The 23,892-nt window shown below is 37.7% G+C and overlaps 1 protein-coding gene across 4 annotated transcripts in view; it reads left to right on the forward strand.

The window, feature by feature from the left end:
• The window catches only part of XPO1 (exportin 1), a 39,067-nt gene that overhangs the window by 2,607 nt on the left and 12,568 nt on the right, over positions 1–23,892 (forward strand). For 3 of the 4 annotated variants that reach the window (XM_080587861.1, XM_080587862.1, XM_080587863.1), the window contains 10 exons: positions 1,518–1,649; positions 5,344–5,445; positions 9,295–9,367; positions 17,430–17,491; positions 17,569–17,613; positions 17,702–17,883; positions 18,344–18,392; positions 18,484–18,603; positions 18,695–18,823; positions 21,958–22,116. In XM_080587861.1, coding sequence (XP_080443987.1) covers positions 1,524–1,649; positions 5,344–5,445; positions 9,295–9,367; positions 17,430–17,491; positions 17,569–17,613; positions 17,702–17,883; positions 18,344–18,392; positions 18,484–18,603; positions 18,695–18,823; positions 21,958–22,116 — 1,047 coding nt within the window. In that variant the 5' untranslated portion in view covers positions 1,518–1,523. Of the gene's footprint in view, positions 1–1,517; positions 1,650–5,343; positions 5,446–6,640; positions 6,705–9,294; positions 9,368–17,429; positions 17,492–17,568; positions 17,614–17,701; positions 17,884–18,343; positions 18,393–18,483; positions 18,604–18,694; positions 18,824–21,957; positions 22,117–23,892 lie in introns of all 4 variants that reach the window. The other variant, XM_080587864.1, reaches the window with a different exon arrangement.

Raw genomic sequence — 23,892 nt, forward strand, 5'->3', positions numbered from 1 at the left:
ATCCAAAAAATTACTAAAAGTTTTTTTTTTTCAGTTAATATAATTCTAAATAGAAGCAGACAAAACTGCTTGATACTACTTGCAAATGTACATTCTAAACAAAAGATTTTCCCTGTCTGCATGTTACTGTAGGACTTTCACTTAATTAGCAATTGCATGGGTTGAGTCACAGGTTTGTCTTGCTCTTCACTTTTAAGCATAAGACTTAAATATGTAAGGGATGAAATGAATTCTTATTTCCCCATGAAGCTATTCAGTCAGAGCAGAACTTTTAGGTTGCCCTAAAGAAGGGGTGGGCTGGGTAGGTTGATTTCTGTTGTTTTCCATGTGAATGCAGTTTGTTTCCAGAAGAGATTGATTGTATCTCTTTGAATATGGTGATAGTGCTACTGTAACTTCTTGAATGACTTTTTGAATGACCTTACAGTTTTCCAAACTTTGGAGTATTTCTCAAATGAGTGGTTCAGTGTGAAATTTGTATTTTTATGGAAGGCTCTGAAAAGGAGGGGGAACCTCAGAGAACTGTAGATAAGAGGGTAGGAATGTGTTACAGTTACTGTGTGAAGAGGGGAATAAACTTCAGCTATTCCCAACAGGGGTCTGGTTTAAAAGGAGTGGAGTGTAGCTTCTGATCCGCACTTCCTTGGGTTTTGGCTTGTCTTGTTGTTTGGGGGTACCTTCATCTTGTACCAGTTTCTGGTTCGTAAGCATCTTAATGTGCGTGGTTGCACGTGCTCCACCTAATTTCATTTGCAAAATGTTGAGGCTGCTAGTTCTAAGGCAAGGAGTTGGTGTGTTATGGGACCTGAAACCTCCAGCAGGCTTTTCCATTCCAGTGTGAAGTTCTCTAAGGTGGTATGCTGAATTAACTGTCACCTTACTTCATCTTGAAATGCTTTCAAACAGGCAACTGTCTTAATTTCAATGGCAATGTCTTGCTTGTATGTAGATAATGTGAGCTCTTTATTCAAGTGTATGAAAAATGACCTCTGTGGCTAACTTCTTACCAAGTTTGTAGATTGTTTCACTTCCGTAACTGGTTGTTTAAAAAGCTTTCAGAGCCAGATGTGCATGTTGGCCTTGAAAGCTTAAAATTCTACTGAGATTACTAGTACGGGTTTGGGTCGTGTTACAGAATCATGGAATGGTTGTTACTGGGTATTTCTACCAGCAAACTTACTGGTTTACAAATATTCAGGGAACTGTAGGGGCTGCTGCCTGCTTGGAAAGAAGTTGCTCAGCTTGCTTGATAATGTGGCCCATTGATTAGTCAAACTGCTGTTATGGGTTGTGCCTGCTGAACACCCCGAGAATTTGGTTGGGGCAGTAACGTGTGAATTTTAAGTATGGGTTTGTCCTTGTGTTTAACAACGGTGGGAGTTCTGTGTATTTAGTGCAGCCTGGTACTACTAATGTAGTTCATCTCAATCAAAGGAGATGTTTAAATTGAAGCAACTACTTTACAACTGCACCTAGTAAGTTCTTATGAATTGATCAAAAAATTCTTTATTTTTCAGTAATCTATGCCAGCAATTATGACAATGTTAGCAGACCATGCAGCTCGTCAGCTGCTGGATTTTAACCAGAAACTGGATATCAATCTTTTGGACAATGTGGTGAACTGCTTGTACCATGGAGAAGGCGCACAGGTAATGTGGACTTTGAACCTATGTGTATGGACTGTGTTTGACCTTATAGCTAAAGTGTTGAGCAAAATTAATTTATTTGAATAAAAATCAGTAATATTAACAGATTTACTCTGCTATTGACTAGAATATCCGTGGTGATTTATGTGCCCTTGTTTAAAACAGGCCTTTATGCCCATTGAAATAACAGAAAAGTGTTAGTTTAATGTGCGTTTTCATTTCTAGCGTGCCTTCTGCTATTACAAGAGATGAGCAAGTACAACTTGGTAGGGGTGTTGTTGCTTTCAGCTCACCTTCTGGGCCTTTGTTCATCAGCAAAGTTTGAGTTAATGTTGTGGACAGGATTGTGAAGCCATAAACTCAATATTGGCCTCACTGAAGGATTGTATTTAAGAGAAAAAAGTGTTGTTAGGATATTTATGCTTATAAAAAAGCATATTACATGCATTAAGAGGAGATTTTGTCTTTTTATCTATTTTTTCCCCATTACTGTTCTCTTCTGCATGGATTCTTCTTGTGCTCTTCTCAGGACTTAGTGCAAATTGTGAAATTTGAGTTCAAATCAGGGGAGTGTGTGTGTGTGTGTGTCTGTGCGCATATGTTGTCTTGAAAGTGAATTTTATATCGCTTTTATCTAGTTTCCAACTACTTGGGAAAAAAGGCTTAATGTTGAAAGCAAGTATTTCTACAAGGGTGTTGGCATAGATCCTCTTCTGGCGAGTTTTCATTGTCCATGCTTAAGAAATTGGGAGTTTCAGTGTCATGCATCTTACTAAGATACTCTTGCACAACAATAAAAAGTGAATTAAAATGAGACAAAGTAGCTGATGCCTTTCTATTACTTCCTTCCAACTATTGGAGTAAAAAAAAAATACTTGCTTGAACTTGTTTTGTATATCTAAAAAAAGCTTGTGTAAAGCTTTCTAATGTGAATTCCTGCGGGTTCTAAAACCCCATGTTTCTTTTTGGAAATATTTGTATTTTCAGTTTTCCTAAATCCAAGTAGTTATTAGCTGTAGTTTTTTAGATGACTGTCACAAAGTGGCTTGTAGCTTTTGCCTTCGGTAGCATGGACTTCCGAGTGCTTGTTTTGTAAGTGATATGCTTGTTTACTGTACTGACTTACAAAATAGGCGCTGTTTGTAATATTCTTTAGTCTGAATTGACCTTAAAATATAGGAAAGAGATATAAGGGGAGTAGAGGATTAACACTAAATACAGTGATCAAATGGCCATTGTTGTATTGGGAGTAATTGTTTCATACAAGTCAGCTGGGTATAGTTTGGTGTATCTAGAAAATCAATGCAATGAGAAACAAATGCAAGAGGAGGATATTAACTGGCAAAAGGGGATCATGATATAAACTTACAAGTAAATGGACTAATACGTTAAACTTTCATGTAAACCTGGCTTGCTATTTTAGTATTTTCCCAAGGGTACAGATGTTTTTCAGTGAATGTCTGTAAGCTTTTACCTCTTCCAAGAGAAGTTCAAAAGTTCCTGCAGGAAAAAGCACTTCATTGCAGAGTCTGCCAGTTCAGAACATGGCTTAAAAGGTGATGCAAGTAATAGAAATTGAGGAAACTAAAGATTGGAATATTAACAGCATTAACAGCATTATGTCTGCAACAGGATATAATAATGTGGAAAAAGGTTTAGGATGCAGTCTGGATAGCCCATGCTGAACTTGCTTTCAAATCCACCTGACTTCTTTCCCATAATTCTTAGCATGTCTCCTTCTGCTTAACTCTTATTGCTGCTTGCAAAACTGTCCGCAGATCTGTGTTAGACAAGTAAAAAGCTTTGTTCTGTCCTTGACTTCTAGATTTTTTTTCTGTTCTTTGCTTTTTTGGTGTACTTTCTGAAAAGAAAGAATGCCCCTAACACAACTGAAGTAGCTTTGGGACAACTCAAATGGATGTTTAGCTGTGTTCATCCCAGACTCTTAATTCCATGGGCCTGTTAGGCATTTGCATGTTCGGAGAGGTTACTTGTTTGCTGACTGACTTTTCAATGATGTATTTCAATGATACAGTGAATCTTCGGTCTTGATTAAGCGTTACTGTTTGTATGAAACTATGGGAGCTGATGCCCAGTAGTGTAAGGTATTGGTGGGTATGAGAGTGAATTTCACAAGGCTTGGGAGAAGGATAGTGAGCATATATGTATCTTGTTGGTATGCACGTTTGATCCTGTGATATGTCACTGGTATTAGAAGCATCAAGGAGGGTCAGTATAAAAATGTGCCCAAGTTCAGCGTGGCAGTAATACAGTGATTCTTTCCCTCTTGAATTGAACTGCATCAGAACTGCTGGATGTTTTAGCTCTGTGGTACTGTGAGAAAATGGTTATACTGCCTTTTTAAGTCAAAATAGTATCCAGGTGGTACTGCTCCATGTTGAACCTACAGGGACTTGCTAGTCCAAGTCAGTATCAGACTGGGGAATGTTCTGCTGTGCTCAGTTTTCTTCACTAGGGATGTCAGTATTGTATAGATGCCTTTAGACATCATTTTTATGTGCTGTCTTAGCTTTGGATTTTAATTCGGTAAATTCCATACCCAATTTGGCTGTTTCTTGTGTTATATGTGTATTGATTTTGAGTCTTGATGGGGTTTCTGTCTTACTGAACAAGTGTGGTTTTTTTTATACTAGTTGATAATTAGCTCAAGTATGTTCTTGTAGCCAACTAGGGATATGGATAGCTGTAGTAAGGTGTAACTGGTGAAGTTAAAGCTTTATCTGCTTTGTAATTCTGTTGAATTGGCTCTACAATGCAGTGGGAGAGCAAATTAATCTTTGTGAATTGCCACGTAACTTTTTCTGATAACTTTGAAAATGTTCATTCTGTTGAAAGGCAGCGTCTGGTGCTTGTAGGTGATGTAATTTGCTGCAGGATTTGTCAGTACGCTGCATTTTTGGAAATGGCTCACATCATTTGGCTTAAAAAGATTTTTATGGACATCCGAGCCTGAAAAGGATACCTAAAATGAATTCACCTGTTTCAATGCATAATTGCTTCAGATGAGGAGTTTTGGCAAGTTATTGAAGCCATAGTACCTAGTAAAATAATTGGTTATGGCAGTCCCAAGGAGGAACAAACTGTTAACATAACTAGCTGCCATGCTGCCCCCCAGTAAGTAGTTACTGTTTTTTGTAAGCTATTGGATATATCGAGGGATTCCTCACAAGCAGGGATTGGAGAACTTCAGTTCTGTTCGGTGATTCTTCGAAATAAAATCAAAAGTTCATATATCAAGAACTTTGCATCACGGTGCAGTACTCCTTAAAGCTGGTGTCTTACATGAACGCTTCCAGTAGAACTAGAAAGTTTGGGTGCCCTGGAATATAATTTTATCTAGAAGACTTTCTTGGATGGCAGAAAGCTTTTTGCCCTAGTATGTTGTGTGGTTTTCTCACATGTTCATTGCTGGCCTAGAAGAGCTATTCAAGATGGAAGAGGGAAGTAAGTCAATGACCATCTTGCACTAGTGCGTTCCTTGAATTTGATTGTTAAAAGACCTTGACTGACACACAGAAGGAGGTTTAAGTGACCTGTTGCTTCTGGTTTAATTCTGACTAACTCTTGGATACATGATTTAAAGGTGACATAATATATGAATGTCTTAGCTGATAGTATATTTTTTTCTAAAATAACCCAATGCTAATACTATTTTTTTCCCCAAACTTGTTTATAGCAAAGAATGGCTCAAGAAGTCTTGACTCACTTAAAAGAACATCCCGATGCGTGGACAAGAGTTGATACTATTTTGGAGTTCTCTCAGAACATGAATACCAAAGTAAGCAAATCAACTTTTATTTATTTGGTTTTCCTCTTTCTTCCATTCATAAACTTTGAGGAAGGTATCTCATTTTTAGCCATAGGCTTTCTTGATTCAAACCACATTTTTTTATTGTCTTGTTCCAAAAGATGGCTTTAGAGAAGAACCATAAATGGACAAAATATTTAAATCTCCTCTTCCATTGACAAGTTTTTTTTTCCTTTTAAAAAAAACACAACTAAATTGGAAATAGAATTTTTCTTTTTTTCTAAGGCACATACATGCGTAATGCCAGTTCCAAAGATTGGTATATGTATACATCTGAGTAATGAAAAGTCTCCTAGAGCCACATTTTGTCCTTGGGAAAGTGTTTGGCTGTCTTTGGTGTTAATGAGAGCCATGTGCACATAACTGAGGAGAGAATTTGTCCCTAGGTATATTGAAGACAAAATAGAAACCTTATTAGGCCAAGATTTTGAGCAGTCGATGAAAGTTAAGCACCCCAAACTCTTTGTATTATTAGATTAGTCTTTACTAATATGCAGAACGCATTTGCTTTGTACTGCTATTTGAAATCCGTCCATCATGGTAGAGACTAAAGGGACAGCATTCAGTATTTGTCTACCCTTTTAAAGGCTTTACCAAGATTTCTGCAGTTGGAACAGAAAAGTTGATTGAAATGTGTTTTCACTGTCTTAAGTTTGATGATTACCTTAAGTAATGGACATGCATGTTTTTCTGCTTGATACACACTGTGTTCGAACAGAAAATTACCATGGTTGGATGGTGTCTGAATTCAGGAGGTTTTCATGAAACCAGTTCAAATTTTTTTTTTTATTGCTCTAAAGCTCAGGGGAAAACAGCTGAAGGAACTTCCTCAAAGTGCTAACCTATAAGTAACAGTGTTTGCCTGTTTGCTTGCCTGGTAAACTTTGCTTTTTATACTGACAGACATTACTAATGTTTAAGTTGATTTATCAACAGTATTTTTAAAAACTCAAATTTGTCTTGTGAAAAATGAGATGATTAGAGGAACAGAAAGAAAGCAACAGGTAAAGAATTCTTCAATTTACATAAATTGCAAATGATTTGGTGCTAAATTTATGCACTATGACATTTGGCTTTTATGCAATCATATTTTTTCTTTAATTAAAGCTGTTAACACTACCTGATATTAATCATAATGTTCCATTATGTTGATTGCTTGTAATAGGAAGAAAAGGGGTGTCTTCCTGTGCAACTGACACAGCTAGGCTTTGACGGCAGGCCTCCACAAGGTCTACCCTTTTGATTCCCTTTAACTGAATTCTGTTCATCAATTGTTTTTGTTTCTTGGGAGGTGGGAGGGAGGGGATTTGGTGCATAGAATAAGTAATAAGGGTGCCATAGAAATTTCTACCATAGGGATCATTTCATGTTTTTTTCAGTCTTTGCTGTTACCTGTCCCTCATCTTCATAACTGGCAGTGAATCGTTGTTAGATGATTAGAAATAAACTAAGAGCAAATGCATATTGGAATGACTTCTGTTTTGTCCTTGGTTTAAATGCGATTGTGTACTGTTTCACTACCAAATGAAAAGTACACCTCCGATACTTCAGATGGCAAAACTTACAATTGGCATCAGTGACTTTTTTGGACTCTGTGTATCTTTTTTATCAGGGAAGTACCGAAAATAATTATAACCATCAAATCAAATAAAACTTAAATGGAAAAAAACAACATGGCCCCTTGCAGTGTGTTCAGGCAGTCTCACAAAACCTTAAAACATGGTATGGCAAGAAAGATGCATAGGTAAAGATTGTATACAGTAACTTTATTACTGTTCCCACTTCATTTCACGTGCAAATATTAGAGAAAAATGAATATTACTAGTGCCGAGGAAAAGATGAGAAGAGATGAACAAGAGGCTAGCTGAGGGCAGAACTGAAATTGTGTGTACAAAAGAATGAGTAGAAACCTAGACAAGATGAACCTCTATGGCTTAAGGTACATGAGTCTAAAGTAGATATTTGAGTGCATATGGGGGGGGTAGGTGTGGCAACTTGCATCCCAGGGTGTGTTGGGGGAGACTGAAGATGATTTCTGCCCATAGTTTCTGTCAAGGTTTTCCTCTAAGTTCTGCTTGATCATCTAATGTTGTTATAAAACGAAATAAGGCTTGCCATTCTGATTTTGAGGCTGAATAAGTTGATGGGGGGGGGGGGGGTGTGGGAAGAATGTGGAAGCAAATAAAACATTTTTGGTTAGATGAAAAGGCTATTAGTAGGTGTTCCTGTACAATCTGGAAATAAAACCATAGTTTTTCCTTCAGGAAAGTTAGCACTGTCTGATTATCAGTGGCCATACTTCCAATGTTGTTAGAGCTTTTCTAAGTATATTTTGTTTCATTAGCCTGAATCAGGTGCAGATGACATCTATGAATCTATGGCAGTGACTGAAATAGCTTCTTGTGAGGCATTTTACTTAAACTGTTTCTGTACATTTTCCTGTATGAACATCCCCCTTGATTTCTTTTAGTTTTTATGTGAGATTGCTGTTGTAAATTTGTAGATTAAAATCTAGCTGATAAACTTTTACTGCTGATAATGAAGAAAAGAACCCTGCCAATTTTCTGTTATTGCGTATTTTTTTTCTCTGTACCCAAGACTTTGGAAGATGACGCTATTCTAAAGACACTATTTTGCAGATGCGGGATCCTCACGTGAAGCTGGTGGGAGCTTGGGTCACAGAGGGAAGCGAAGGGGGAGGGAATGTAGGTTATGTTAAGATGAGAACAGCAAAAATGGTATTAAAATGCAATGTAGTTTGGGACAGCCTACATTGTGTTCTTTTAATTAAGCTGAAGTTTATATGATCCCTTTGGTTGAAATGCTCATGATCCTACTTTGTATAACAACTAACCATTTTAAAGAAGAACTCTTATTCTCAGCCAAACTTTTAACTGTAAAAACGTGAGTTTACCTTTCAGGCATTGATGTGATACTTTTTTCTTCTTCCTAGTCTGCTGCTGTTTAAAGCAAATGCAAAATTCCCTGTCCCCTTTTCTCTGCTGTCTATTCATGCTAATGGGGTTTTACGTATTAAAGTTTTTTGATCACATCAAAATTTTTCCCTGTTACTTTTGAGTTGGCAGTAGGGATAAATGGGCAGAGGGACTGGCCTTACTGATTACCTTGCATATGTAATGTTTTCAGTTAAGAAACTAGGAAGGAATTCCTGAAAGGTAAAAGGATTTCCAAGAACTTAGTCACATTTTTATTGTTCTTTGACTGAGCACAAAAGTTCATCTTTAAATAGTAGAAATAGCTGCCATATTGGGGTGGGTATTGAAATTGAATAAACCTGTGGGTTGTCTTGCTGTTCCTAAAGTAACACACCAGTGAAGTTTCGGAAGTACTTTCTAAAGAAAGTGTCAGAACATGTGATGCTAAGACAAGATTTTTTTTTCCAGCTCTTAGAGGAACGATAGGAAGCTTGAGACCATCCAAGCTGCTAAATATTTTAGGAGCCTGGTTGTGGTAGTACTTGAACATATGAGCAGTCATTTATGATGCAAATTCATATCTGGCTGCTACTTTCTCTTCTCCAGATAGCCAAAATTGTCTGCCAGAGGGCTTTTCTTTTTTTCCTTTTTTTTCCTCCTGGTGTGAGCATGATCAAACAGCAGGACTTAGTATAGCAAAAATAAAACAAGAAAAAATGCATGAAACCTCAGTAAATGGGTGAATAGACATATTTAATAAATTTGTTAGTTTAATATTCTTGAAGTCTTAGATATTAAGCGTGAATGTCTGATTGAATGAGAGTCCTGAATGTTAGGTAGTCCTACAGTAACGTACTCACATTTTGCTCTTCTCCAATTTCAGTATTATGGACTGCAAATCTTGGAAAATGTGATAAAAACAAGATGGAAGATTCTTCCGAGGAACCAGTGTGAAGGTAGGGAGAGAATTTTTGCCTTGTCTTCTAACATACATATGCTAATTGAGATTTAGGCCATCGAGTCCCCACGTAAATAACTTTCAAGTTCAAACACAATTAGGCTAGTAGCTTTTTGTAATAAGACATCTGTGTTTCTGGATGATGAAACCATATCTTGCCCCTTTTGCCATAGTGGTTTCAGTAGGATGGCAAGCACCTGAAATTCTAAGTGTCATGGGAAGGTAAAAGGTGTAACTGATACTTTCAAAACGGCATCACTTAACATTGTATTGATTTGTAGGCCAAACTTAATCTGAAGAGGCTTCTGGGGCTAGCTTCTGGCTTTGAAGTGGAGATGTGGATTCTCTGCTTGGCAGTCTTCAGCCTGTCTGGGCTGCATATACAGCCCCACCAGTATGCTCTCATTTTTCTGGTAGACTGCTACCTCTTGTAGCATATGCAGATTTGACTTTTTTGAACTCGTAAGCAGTCACAATTATTTTAAAATAGAAATGGTATGTAAGTAGAGTGTCTTGTTTATTAATGGTCATTCATTCTTTAAGGCTGTGAGGTGCTATGAAGTCTTTTAATTCATATACATGTATGTACAGCTAGACTGTAAATAAACTGCAGTGTAGGGCAAACTCCAGTCTTAGTCACTGCAGTGAATTTGCAAGCCCTAAAACACAGGGTTTTTATTCTTTTTTCCCTTATGGCTTGCAATATGTGCTGAATTTTAGAGGTTTGTTAGTACAGTTACAGTAAACAGAGGTACCTCAGTAGTACAGAATTACTGCACGTTCACAAAGCTTTCTGTCAAGTCATGAAACTTAGCTTTCAGAGCAGTAAGTATAACCACTTTAAATTCTTGACATTTCAAAACTTGAATGTTGTCACCATTCTATACTTGTCTTTTTACTAAGTACTGGCTTTGGAACTCATCAAAGTTATTCCAAATTTCCGTGTTCTGCTGCGAGCTATTTTTAACAGTGTGAAGCTGTGCTTTGAAGTTTTACTGCCAGTACTTAAGTTCTGAAACTATATTGATTAAAATGCACTTGTAAATGTTGATGAAAACAAATGTGGAGAGGGAGGTTTCCACATCTTTGTGGTTATTTTCCTTACCTCACCCCAGTAGGCTGACAGGTATAGTGTAGCTCTTGAAGTCAGAGTTCGGCTTCACATTCATTCTGTTAGTGGCAGCATTAGACTTGTATGAAACAACTTCAGCTGAGGCTTAAATACAGCTTTGTCTTTTTGAGAAGCAAGCTGAGGGGTCACTCTGAAGTTAAGTCTTCTTTGTGCATTTAGTAGAGTATCTTCACTTACTCGTACATCCATGTTCCTGACTAAGAGCACTTTGTTTCAGTGTTTGGAAGTTCTCAAAGATTTTGACTGTTGGAGCAGGGCAGGAAGGCAATAAGGAGTCAGTGGTTTTGAATTAGTTACAAACTCAGCTTACCTAATGTCTGCTGGTGGAAGAAGCTATAGTTGAATAGGAGGAGTAAGAGGTAGACTTGCTTGGTAGTTTGGGGCTGGAAAAATGCCAAATAGAGAATATAATTCAATAATCACAAGTTGTAAAGATACTCAATGCATGCAATAGATGATAATTGGTGGTGGTATGATGAGGATGCTGGCTGTGCTTTGGCACCTGCTATCCCATATGTTCTTCAGGTGCCAAAGTACTGGCTTTACATGACTTCAATGAATTCTGGAGGTGATATATTTGAGTTGGTGTTTTGTACTTGGTGTTTTGCTGTCTGCAGTCAAAGTAATATTGTTTGACTAGTTGCCCTCTGAGAAGATGGCAACATTAGATATACTATATATAGTGTGTGTACATATACACTACACTACATATACGCTATATATATTAGATACAGTACAATGCAAAAAAAAAATTACTGTTGGAAGTTCTGCAATCATTCAATCATAATTTTAGGAATTCTGTTCTTATTTTGCCTGATTTTTGCACTTCTCAAGATGGCAGAGGAAAAGATTATCCTTCATCCTAACAAATGTGTACCTTTAGTTCAGCCTTTCAAAACATTTGTACTTGTACAGAGCTGAACTGAAATTGTGAAATTGACTTAATTTAGGGGAAATGAATCAGATGGCTTTTACTTGTCTGGTTTCTCCAGTGCATCGATGGAAGAGAAGCCAAGTGTGTACCATGGCATTTGATCCATCTCGGCCTCAATAGTAAAACTATTGGGGGAAAAAAAGATAAAAGTAGCAGTAAACCTATCTTGATTGTTTCATTTCTGGTCTGTGGCCATAGCTGCCGCTGGCTGGTAAAGATTGATGCTGGCTGATACAAGAGAAGTTGCTCCTAAATTCATTCCAGTGGTTTAATTACCTGGGAGCTCAGAAGACTGGTTACACTGAGGCTTCTGACTCCAATATTCCCTATTGTTGGCAGGAATTTCTTATTTAAAGTGTAACTACTAAAATATGGGTTCAGGGAACAGAAACTTAATATAACAAAGTAAAGCTTAGTAGCAAAGCTCTTCATGCATGTTATAAGTCAGTTGATCTCTGATTATGTCTTTATAAAACTTAGTATGCTTGATTTGTATAACAATCATAGCTGATGAACCTTACTTGCCTTATGAGGGAACTAAATCAATTTATTAGAAAATACTGTTTTTCCCTTGTAGCAATAGCAGTGTTTAACAATTGAAGTCAAGAGTAGATCTAACTTGAGCATCAGTGAAATAAGTTACTGAAGCAACCTGTCTGAAGGTTCTTGGAGAAGTAAACTTATGTCATAATTATGGAGCCTGAGCCGTAACCTTTCTTCTCAGATTTTTGTAGCTGTACTTGAAGTTGTACATCAGAATGTCTTGTTGGGTCTTGAGGCTAGCCAGGGTGTATCGCTTCTGACTGTGTTGGGAGGTTTTAGCTTCCAGCCTAGAATTCCAAATGCAAGAAGGGAAATGGGCTTTCTTCAGAAGATGTGTTCTTTGTACGTGAACCTCAATTCCTAAATTTACTCTTATTTTTAAATAGCTTTTAGCTTTGAGCTCTTCTGGCCCTGTTGCCTTTTAACTTGTAATAAGTTACTGTATTCCTCAGGTGTTATTGATTTTTTTTATTTTTTTTTAAGATTGAGAATTGTAAGCCTTTCTGGAGAGTTCATCTCGTGTGTATACAAATGATGTGGTGTGTGGTTTTCCTTCAAACCTTATTGAGGCTGCTTAAGTACAAGAAAGCTAGGCATATTCCAGAACACCTGATAAGGTGGTGAACTTGCTTATTTCTGGATCATTTTACTATCATTCTACAGAAAAAAAAATCAGTTTGAGGTGATGCTACATTGTTTTAAACACCAGTACTCTGTAAAGTTGGTTGTTTAATAATGAGAAGGATGTCATTTGGGCAAAGTGCTACGGTCTTGATAGGATTTTCTTTCAGTGTGAAAACCTGCCTAGAAATAAAATCTTCTTGGTCTTACAATTTGGAGATATGTTTCATTAATCCTGCAATGTGAAATGTAATTTTGTTCCTGTGAACAGAGAGAGCTTGTCTGGAGTGTTTTGAGTTGGCATGGATAAGCACTTCCTCATTATGAAACCTGAATTGCTTGTACAACTTTTCTCATTTTCAAATGGAGAAAAAAAAAACACACTACTGAAGTGTTCAGAGAGATGCAGTTTTATGGCTTGTAGGAAGGTCCTGGAGTTAAGCACAAGGCTTTTGATGCAGTGGAAACTGATGTAGAAGAGATTTTTCAGTGGAGAGATTAGATACCTTAATGGAAATTTCTGGCATACTTACAAAGAGATGTTTTTTGATTGTGTCTGTAATGAAGGGGGATTATATACATGGCACTTCTGGGGGGGGGAGGGGAATGGGCAAGATCTATCCTTTGTGCCTTTTTAAAGAATTTTAATCACTTTTTTATACTTGTACTGAAAAAGCAAATAGTAGTGAACCCAAACAATCCATATCTATTTCACTTCAGAAAGTGTTGCAATTGCCCCTATGCCTGTACCTGTGTAGAAAATCAACTTCCACGTAAGGACTACATGTAATGTTCATCCAGAAGCTTTGTGAAAGGCCTTCAATCAGAGGAGTATGGTTGCAGTGTTCTGCCAATGTCCTTGCTCTGTCCTCCTTTTGTACGTTGCTTACCAGATAATTCTAACAGCAGTGTTAGTCCAGGCCTTCTGACAGCACCCTGGTGTCCAGTCTGCCAGTGGACTGGAACATGGTCTGATGTTGGAGCTAGGCTGATTGTGTAGTTGTCTGCTGTGGGATACAGCTGAGGAGGAACCCCGGCTTTGAGCAAGTACTGGTGCTTCTCTGGCCCTTCAGTGAGTGGGGTTTGGGGAGCTAAGCTGGTGCTAAGATAGCTCAGTTTCAACATTGTTTTGAAACTTCATTGGTAGTTTTCTGCTAGCTGAGCCTACAAACCAGTCCATGAGCAGGAGCTCTGTCTGCTGGTGCCTTCCCAGTGATGGTGGTGGAATGCAGAACAGGGACCTCGCCTTGGTCCAGGTTGTCCTGAGATGAGCGTAGTTGTTATGTCGAATGGTCCTTGAAGGATGTTAAGGGGAGGGGTCTGGACTTGGCCATTGTTCTTGCAATCTTCAGGCCTTGTTAAGGGGCTGCTGTGATTGAAAGGAATCTTCTAGGTTTGTGTGGCTTGTACATGTCCAGCACCTGCCTGTTTAAAGTAACACTTTCCTTAGGTCCTCAAAACACATTGGTTTTAGCAAATATAAGGGACTGTTACCCTCAGTTTCTTGGACTTGTTCCACTGAAAAGCATCAACAAGCATATGTGTTTATTTCTGTCATGGTATAAAGATAAATACCTGTTTCTTCTACTCAGAATTATTTCATCTTTTCTATGGAATGATCATAAAAACCTGAGCTATTAAATATAGAGCAGAAACTATAGTACTTTTTTCTTTGCAGAAAAAGGGTAATTATGTAGAAAATGCAACTTATGCCAAAAAAAGCATTAGAGAATTGGATGACTGCTATGTTTGAGGGATTAAGAATACGACTGTTCCCTGGATGGAAGACCTTAGAAGCTTGCAGCATGACATTTGAAAACTAGTGAGCTGTTCAGGTTGTCTGAGCTGTGGTCACCATTTTTTTTTTTCAATAGAGAGTTTTTGGAGCTGAGCAACTGTTTCCATTTGCAGATGATCTCACAACCAGATCAACAGTAGCATGGCATTCAAGTTGCAACTGAACAGCGTAATTCTATCAATGCAGCAAGATAGAAAATAGACAGCTTTGGAGTAAGAACAGTGTTCTTAAGAACAACATTCGCTTTCTAGTTCTGTTTTTAGAATGAAAGGAGTTGCAGCAATAGTCTTCCCTCAGTGGTTTGGCAGACTGTTAAAATAGTTTAGCTTCTGGCACTGTAAGCCTCTTTCCATACTATTTTGGGGGCTTTAACATCTCACTTATGAATTACTGTAATGCTTCATCAAACTGTGGTATGTTTTTTTTCTAAAAAGGCCTCGATTGTTAGGTCAGGGCCATGATGTCAGACCAAGTCCAGTGCTTGGTAATAACTCTTAATCCAGTGGTTGACAGTGATATGTTTTGTTAATGAGCATGCTTCTAGAGTAGCGTGGGTTGATCCCAGCTGATAATGATGAAAACTTCAATTTGTAGTTGGAACGACCCGTGGGACAGCTACTGTGTACTATGCATCTAATAGCTTAAAGTCTAGACCTAGTACTTCCAAATTTCAGGAGAATGCAATTAAAAAAAACTGAATGAGCTGTTCCTTTTGCTCAGGCCAGAAATGCAGAAAAGACTAATTTTGGCCAAGTAAGTCCTAAAAATGTTTCATAATTTAGCGTAGTGGCTGGGGGAAAAAGAAATGTCTTGAATATAAGGCCTTTGTTTTGGTTAAATGACAACTTTATTTAAAAAAACACGCTTCTAAGTATGCATTTTGTCTGTATGCGTCAGTTGACTGTCTTGCTGAAGAAATGATTAAAACCAGATTTTGGCTCTGTTAAGCTTAATAGTAAAATATATACATGCTCTAAAATTTTTTCCTGTGGCAAGAAAATTCTTGCCTGGTTTGAAATGTTTAATCCCTGATATGTTCAGTTTGATCATTGTGTCAAAGCTATAATGAAGTAGAACCATTAGTAATGCTCGTGTGGTTCATGACTCTAGATCCTCTGTGCAAGCCTTTTCTCAAAGTTGGATGCTTTTGTAGAGAATGGGTTTTGATGTGTATATTGTGATGAAAAGTCACTCAGAAAGCCATTGTTCCCGTGTCTTCAGTGCTTGATAGGTTAGTGGTGGGGAGGGAGTTGAGGATTAGGTGGTAAAATGGAACTGTAGGCAGTATAGGTTGCTATGGTCTTTTTTTTTTCTTGTGGTGGAGCTGAGAACTCAGGTTATTTTAAAACACTTTGTAGAAGTAATGCAATGAAACAAATGATACAAATGCAGGCTGTTCCCAGTTGACATGATCTTAAGCAAAAAAGACAAAAACAAACTCCAGTTTAAAAAGGGTTCTGTAATCCATAATAACCTTGTGCGATAAAAAGAACATGGTATTCCAGATGCAAATGCAGCAGGCTACAGTGGTGAATGCAATTCTAAGTATTATTCTTGCAAAGCTGTGCAGGCAAAACTTTGCCAAGCTGAGGCATGCTGTTCCACTGGAAGTGTGTTGTGTGTGAAGAAGGCCAACAGCATCCTGGCTTGCATAAGAAGCAGTGTGGCCAGCAGGTCTAGGGAGGTGATTGTCCCCCTGTACTCGGCTCTGGTGAGGCCGCACCTCGAGTACTGTGTTCAGTTTTGGGCCCCCTACAAGAAGGACATCGAGGTGCTTGAGCGAGTACAGAGAAGGGCAACGAAGCTGGTGAGGGGTCTGTAGAACAAGTCTTAGGAGGAGCGGCTGAGGGAGCTGGGGTTGTTTAGCCTCGAGAAGAGGAGGCTCAGGGGCGACCTCATCGCTCTCTATAGGTACCTTAAAGGAGGCTGTAGCGAGGTGGGGGTTGGTCTATTCTCCCACGTGCCTGGTGACAGGACGAGGGGGAATGGGCTAAAGTTGCACCAGGGGAGGTTTAGGTTGGATGTTAGGAAGAATTTCTTTACTGAAAGGGTTGTTAGGCACTGGAATGGGCTGCCCAGGGAGGTGGTTGAGTCACCATCCCTGGAGGTCTTTAAAAGACGTTTAGATGTAGCCCTTAGTGACATGGTTTAGTGTAGGACTTGTTAGTGTTAGGGCTGAGGTTGGACTAGATGATCTTGGAGGTCTCTTCCAACCTAGACGATTCTGTGATTCTGTGAAGTCCTGGTGTCAAAATGGATCACCTAAGTACACTGGAGCATCTCAGAATCGTTACATATTGTAGAGGTGATGTCCCAGAGATTTCGTGTAATTCTAGCCAAGTTGTTGAAACTGGAGTCATACTTAGAAAGCTCTTTTTATTCTTGGAGTTTGTTTTATTAATAAGGTGTTAGTCAGAGATGCTGGTAAAAGGATTGTCTTATTGTATTTTGTTTTGCCATTGGAAGCATTGGGCTAAAGCTGTAAGAATGTATTTGCCAACTTTGGAGTTGTTAGGTATGACCTGAAAGTGGTAATGGGGTAGAAATGCAGTTTGCTGAGGGAGCTCTACAACAGCACTTGTAAGAACTTATCGCAACACGTGTTGTGACTGGACAGTGCTGAATGCCATCTTTCTGTCTTCAGCCTAATGCAGTGTTGTGCAGCGCTACCGATGCAGGGTTCGTTACAATATCTTGCAGCCTTTAGGAAGCTGATAGGTTGATGTGGTGTAAATTACTACACTTACAAATTCAGGAATTTACTCTAGTTCTTAGTCCGGTTTTCTTTTATGTCAAAATAGCTTAATCTGTAAACTGTTTTGTACACCTGAAATTCTCTTGCAGAATTGATACAAAGGTGAGTTTTTGCTATATGGCACGCAAGTCAAGAGCCATGCACACTTATACATGCATACTTGTTCCTTGAAGGTGCTTCTTTTTAAAGTTGAGAGAAGAATTTCAATTCAGAAGTATTTATTATTACATTAATGGCATCCAGAATAGTTGAAAATAAATTCTCAATTCTTCTGCAGGTATAAAAAAGTATGTTGTCGGCCTAATTATCAAGACCTCTTCTGATCCAACATGTGTAGAAGTAAGTAAAATATTTTCAGGGGAGGAAAAGGGAGCCAAATAATTTGCATAATCTAACTGCTCTTTTCTGTTCTCCAGAAAGAGAAAGTGTACATTGGGAAACTGAATATGATTCTTGTTCAGGTAAGTTAGACTTCATGAAGTTTTAAATCTTGTCAAAAAGTATTTGCTTTTGCATAAGTACCTAATGCGTGGGTGTTTCCCTTTTCAGATTCTGAAACAAGAATGGCCAAAGCACTGGCCAACTTTTATAAGTGATATTGTGGGAGCAAGCAGGACTAGTGAAAGCCTTTGTCAGAACAATATGGTGATCCTTAAACTATTGAGTGAAGAAGTGTTTGATTTTTCCAGTGGCCAGATAACTCAAGTGAAAGCTAAGCATTTGAAAGACAGGCAAGTATATATATTTAGTCCCTCGTAAATAGTGTATACTTTGTGCCTGCTGCCAAATAGTTTTTCTCGCTGTGGGGTTTTCAATAAACACCTACATCTGTCTAATTTTATTGCTGAGATCTGTAGAATATTGATTTTTCTTTTAAAGCAAGATCGTTGGGTGGTACCAAACTTCGTAAGTATATTTCTGCATTGTTGCAAGTAGCCTCTGTCGACTGATGGTTATACCCTTTTAACAGAGATTTCAGTGTTTTCAAGACAGAATTTCTAGGCACAGATTTTGTACCACTTCAAAAATAGAAAGTGTTGTTCTCATCAAAACTTTTAAAAAGTCGGGTGCCTTGTGAATGCCTCCATGGATGTAGGCCTTCAGAACCTGTTCTGTAACCACAGACACTGATTAAAATAGATTGTTTATGGAATGTGGAAATGATTAATTTTTAACTTTTGTTTTTTATAGTATGTGCAATGAGTTCTCCCAGATATTTCAACTGTGTCAGTTTGTGATGGTAAGTATTATTTTTAATTTTTTAACCTTTCCTCCATTCTAGCCCCTCTCCATCATGCTGAGTAACACCAGACTTTAATGTGTTTTTACAGGAGAACTCCCAAAATGCTCCCTTAGTTCATGCAACATTGGAAACTTTGCTACGATTTCTGAACTGGATTCCTCTGGGATATATATTTGAGACCAAGTTAATCAGCACACTAATATACAAGGTATCTATGTAATTATTGATGGTTCTTTAATTCAAAAGTTATAAAACTTAGCATGCAGCATTCTTGTAAAATTTTTTTCTTTTCTCAATAGTTCTTAAATGTTCCCATGTTTCGGAACGTCTCTTTGAAGTGCCTCACAGAGATTGCAGGTGTCAGTGTAAGCCAGTATGAAGAACAGTTTGTAACACTTTTTACCTTGACCATGATGCAGTTAAAACAGGTAAGGTTTCAGTAAATCTGTTTTCTTTTAACAAAATCAACTTCTGTAGAACCTAGTTCAATTTATAAATTCATATTCATTATAGAGATCTTGATAGGAGAAATGTTTCTCTTGTGTCATTTAATAGTATTTCTTGCTTGATCAGGAGATGTTAAGTGTATTTCCTACAACTCTAGATTACAGCTGTATTTCTGCTGGACTGATTTCTTTTGGTTAATTTAAGAGCTGCATTGAACACTTGGGTTGTCTGGTGAGGAGAGTTGAGAGAAATGCAGCAAACTTTGTTCTACATGGCACGCGAGGCCTAAACTGTCTTAACCTCTACAAGCTGCTGTTTTAGTGTTTGACAGTGATGGAAGTTTGTCACATAAAACCATACTTCTAATTATATAACTTGGTAATTCCTCTCTGAGCAGTTCAGATTCAGGTACATGAGGTTGTAGCTTTCCTAGTTTTATTTGCATCTGATGTGAACAGTTACAAGTGGGGTGTTTTGTTGTTGGTTTTTTTTTTGGGGGGGGGGGGGGGGGGGTAGGTTGAACACCTGCGTGGAAGTGTTAAATCATCCTTTGATCTTTTTAAGCATCATATAGGACAGATACTGTCTTTCTAATTTCTGTGAGAATGTTCATAATGTTAAAATTATGGAGTCTTCTGAAGAGCATTCTGAATAGTGTTAAATGCAGTTATTTTTGAACAAGTTCCCTATAAACGTGTCTACTGATGTGAAGGCAAATTAGCTTGCTCCGAGAATAATTCATACTAACGTATTATTTTGGGGATTAGTGGTATGTTTAATAGCTTAAATAATTTTGTCATAAAAATGCTCCCTTTGAGACTGGCTTCACTTCAAATCTGAATGTTTGAATAACTTTGACTTCCAGTACTTTTATTCTGAAGATTACAATATTATGATATTACTGTACTTCCTCTTCAATGATAAGTAGTATAGTTTTCCGTGTATCTGGTAAGGATAACTTATATGAAGGACTTATCTTTAAATTTCAGAGTGGCTTGGACTATACAGCTTACCCTTTCTGGAGGGTGAGAACTGTTATGAGGAGAGAAAACCGTGAAATTTTGTGCTGTTCTATGTAAACAGTTTTTTACTGTAATGAAGTAGCTGTTAGATTTGCTAGAGGATACAAATGGTTTGTAATCCAGTACTCTTTCAGGTGCTTTTGTTGAGTAGCAAAGGTACCTGGCAGCTTTGTGTATTGACTTCAATTTCTATTAAAATGTTCTTAAATACTGTATGTGACAAATTATGTGGAATTTATGAAGAAATGCTGTATTGTCACTTCCAAACCTGAAGGAAAGTAAGGCCATTTTAAGAGCTACATTTAATATTATGAAACTCATGCCTATCAGCAACAGATTACTTAATTCTTCAAAGTAGAAATTGAACTGTTACTTTATTAGTGATAACCAGGGACTATAAGCGTGTTGCCACAAATAAACTGGTTTGCTTCTGTTTTTCTGACATTGAAGTATAAAGACGAGTTTGTGATACAAATGAGCTAAAATGTGCTTGATTTGCATTTGGGTAAATGTGGTAGAACATGTTTCTTTGGCCTCCTTTCTTGATTTTGTCCAGTTCTTAATGTTCTGTTCAGAACCATGTTTCCCTATAACTTCTTCAACAAACTCTGTTCTCTGCCTTCTAAGTTTAACGTCTTAAAGGTGCAGGAGTTAATTCTGCTGCCAGTGTTGCATGCCTTGTTTCTTCTGGCCTATTTCTGTTCTGGAATACTGGCTAATGAGGGGAACCATGATTATTTTCACCATGTCATTAGCTACCCACAGATAAGTCTTCTAAGATGCAGGTAATTTTTGTCGGGAATACGACAGCAAGCTATAAGCAGACACCGGGCTCTAAAATTACCTTGTTTTCAGTTGTACCTTGCAAAAGGAGATTGTCCGAAGGTCAAAAATAGTTCTTACAGAAGGTACTCTGTCATGCTGGGGTTACATATAAGAGCATTTATCTTTCTGAATCTGGAGAATTAGCAATTTGGTGGGCTAGCTGCTACCACTAGTTGCTTCTGAAGCCAGCAGTTTATTAGCAAATAGTATTTATAATAGATGCTAGGCAGGTGAGGTGCTGTTGTTTGCTCAGCACACATTATTTAAGCTCAAGCAGATGCCAGAAATTTGTACTGAGCTCTGCTTTTTGAGGGTAGGGGAATAGAAGATGGTGCTTCATATTTGTCCATCTTAATGGAAGATATTTTCATGCCAAAGCTTTTTTGAGTGCTTCTGAACAATTAGGTTGTCTATTTTTTAACTGTCTATTTTTCCTGTATTTATAGTGTTAGTCCATCTTTGAAGTGCTTTAGGAAAGGCACGTTGCTTTTCATGTCGCATCTTTCCTGATCCCCCCACTAAAGACTTCAGCTGGAGCTATAGGTTTTTTATTTAGTTATAATTAGACGTAAAGGCAGATTTTTTTTATGTAGACACCCAAATTACATTGTGTTAAGTGTTCGAACACTGTCTTTATTTTTTTTAAAGATGATGCTCTTGATTCTAAATGCAAATACCCATGGTCTAAGTTTTTTCCTTAAAAGAAAAGTTGAATGCCATGTTGGGTATTTAGCATGTTTTGCAACTTGCAGGTTTTTAGTGTAGTTGTTGCATCTGAATTTGAAGCAAACTTGCATTTATTTGACCTGAAAGAATCAGAACATTGAAAATATTTTTTTACCTCTGAAGAGGCACACCAGATCTTGAATCTTTTCCAAATCTTACTTACTAATTTGTAAATATTATGAGGGAGGTCTTTCATGTTGTTTTAATGTTATGACAATGTAATGTTACCCAGGTATAGGTAACACACCATTTTTTGGAATGGCATTGCCCAATGCCAGCTGAAAATGTCTTCGAATAGGGTAATATTACCCTTGTCTCTGCTCTTAAAAGGGGTAGGAAAAACCTCTTTGTATATGTTCATGTTTTCATACTACTGTCCATCTTGGAGACAAGTATGAAGTGAAGGAGCAGGAAGACATTTGGAAGAGGGCCCTATAAAAGGGGATGTTATGAAGGCTTTTTTTCCAAAACAGTGAAATAGTTGTTAATAAACAGTATTTCTACTTACAGGACATTATTGATCATGTCTATCTTTTTATTAGATGCTTCCTTTAAATACCAATATCCGACTTGCATACTCAAATGGGAAAGATGATGAACAGAACTTCATTCAGAATCTCAGTTTGTTTCTCTGCACGTTCCTCAAGGAGCATGGTCAACTTATAGAAAAAAGATTAAATCTGAGGGAAACATTAATGGAGGTAAGTTGCTTAGTTTATCCAGTTTATAAATGTACTGTGTTCTCATACTCAAAGGATGTGATGGTATAATCTCTCGATTCCTTTGGGAGGAAAAAAGCATTTTTTATAATTAGTAAATCACATGAATACAGGAAAGCTTTCAAAAATTTTTCCCAGTGTGCTTCAATGGCGTTTTAGTTTCAGTGATTCTATATTAGAAATAAAGCCTAAAAATCATAGGTTTTTATTTCCTTCTTCTTAATTGTTCCTCCTTGAAAGTGTAAATATGTCTTTAAAATAAGTTGAGAAATACAGTGTATTCTTTTTCCACGGGTCTTTACAGACAATATTTGTTTAGCACACATATACAGATAGTTGTTGCTATGACTTTTGACAACTTGTGTGTGAAGTAACACCCTTTCTCTTCGTTCAACATCCAAACTTGTTTTCTAGGGCACAGCACATGCCGTAGTTCAGCTCTCCTGTCTTGGTGTAGCATCTTACCTAATTTGCCACTTCCCAAAGTTTGACTGAAACGCTTAGAATGTTGTCCTTGAGGATTATATTCAGTTCCTGTGCAATAAGCATGACTGTTATACATTGCCTTCAGTGCCAGAGCTCTAGCAAATTGCTACTTACTGAGCATACTTTATTATAGCGTTACAGGTCTTGGCAGAGGACCTATGATCCGTGATTATCAACTATCTTACAGCAGTTGCTGAGAATAAGACTTACAGTTGTCCTTCCTTTCTGCTTTTCTGCCTTTCCTTTCTTTGTTTTTTTTTTTTTTTTAAACTGTGAATAAAAGATTTGCTGAGGATGAGCTGTTCTGTGGTGACTTTTTTGCTAGCTCCCTCCCACTGCTGAACTCCAAGGGGATGAAACTGGCTCCATAGCCCCTTGAAACACCACTTCCAGTGTCCCAGAATCAAGCCTTCTGCAGGTATGGAGGCATAGGGTGAGGAACTGCCCTGACACAGATATAGAAAAACAAAACCACAGTTTAAACCTGGAGACCAGGTGTCATTAGGCGGGTCCATCTTTTGCAGGTGCACCACTTCTAATCCATCAGAATTCTAGTCCGTCTTCCATCTATAGTATTCTCAATACATTTCTCCTCCAGATAGTTCTCTACCAAAAAAAAAAAGTTTATTCATATGTTCATTTAGGAGATAAACTAAAAGAGAATTCTTAGTCCATTAAGGAAAAAAAAATTATCGGTTCCTGAATAATTGCTTAACTCAAACTTGGTAAGCTTTCACAAAATAACTGTCAGTCAGGGACCACTGCTCAAGTTTTGGCCTATGTTGAGGCTCTATTAAGAAGATGGTGTAAACAGCTGAAGTTGTTGCATGTCCTGTGGTAGTGTTTGTAAGTTGTAGTGCAGTTTTTATATCTTGTCACCTGTCCTGTTCAGTGTGAGCACGTTAAAATGTTTAACATCTTTAAAATAGACATCTACAAAACTCAATTCAGAATGAGTTTGTGTCTTCTGTAGGATGTTAAAATGTTACACCAAAACTCTTAGGGTGGCTTAAAATTGTTGCAAACTTCACTGTTGTAACCCACACTGTAACAGAACATAGTGAAAAAACTTTTTAACGTAGATGTGTAATCCTAACCTATTTACTCTTGCACTGTGGAAGTAGCTGACCACCTGTGAAATTGTTCCACAGATTCATTGGAGCCTTGTAGATTAGTGAAGAAAGCTAGATATTCGAAGTGAAATTGCCAAGAGAAATTGATCTGTATAGGGCCAATGTTAAGGTGGTTTTGAGTCCCTCTTTTGACATAATC

The sequence above is a fragment of the Anser brachyrhynchus genome, assembly GCF_964034855.1.
Source record: "Anser brachyrhynchus genome assembly, chromosome: 3".
In the NCBI taxonomy this organism is placed as follows: Eukaryota; Metazoa; Chordata; class Aves; order Anseriformes; family Anatidae; genus Anser; species Anser brachyrhynchus.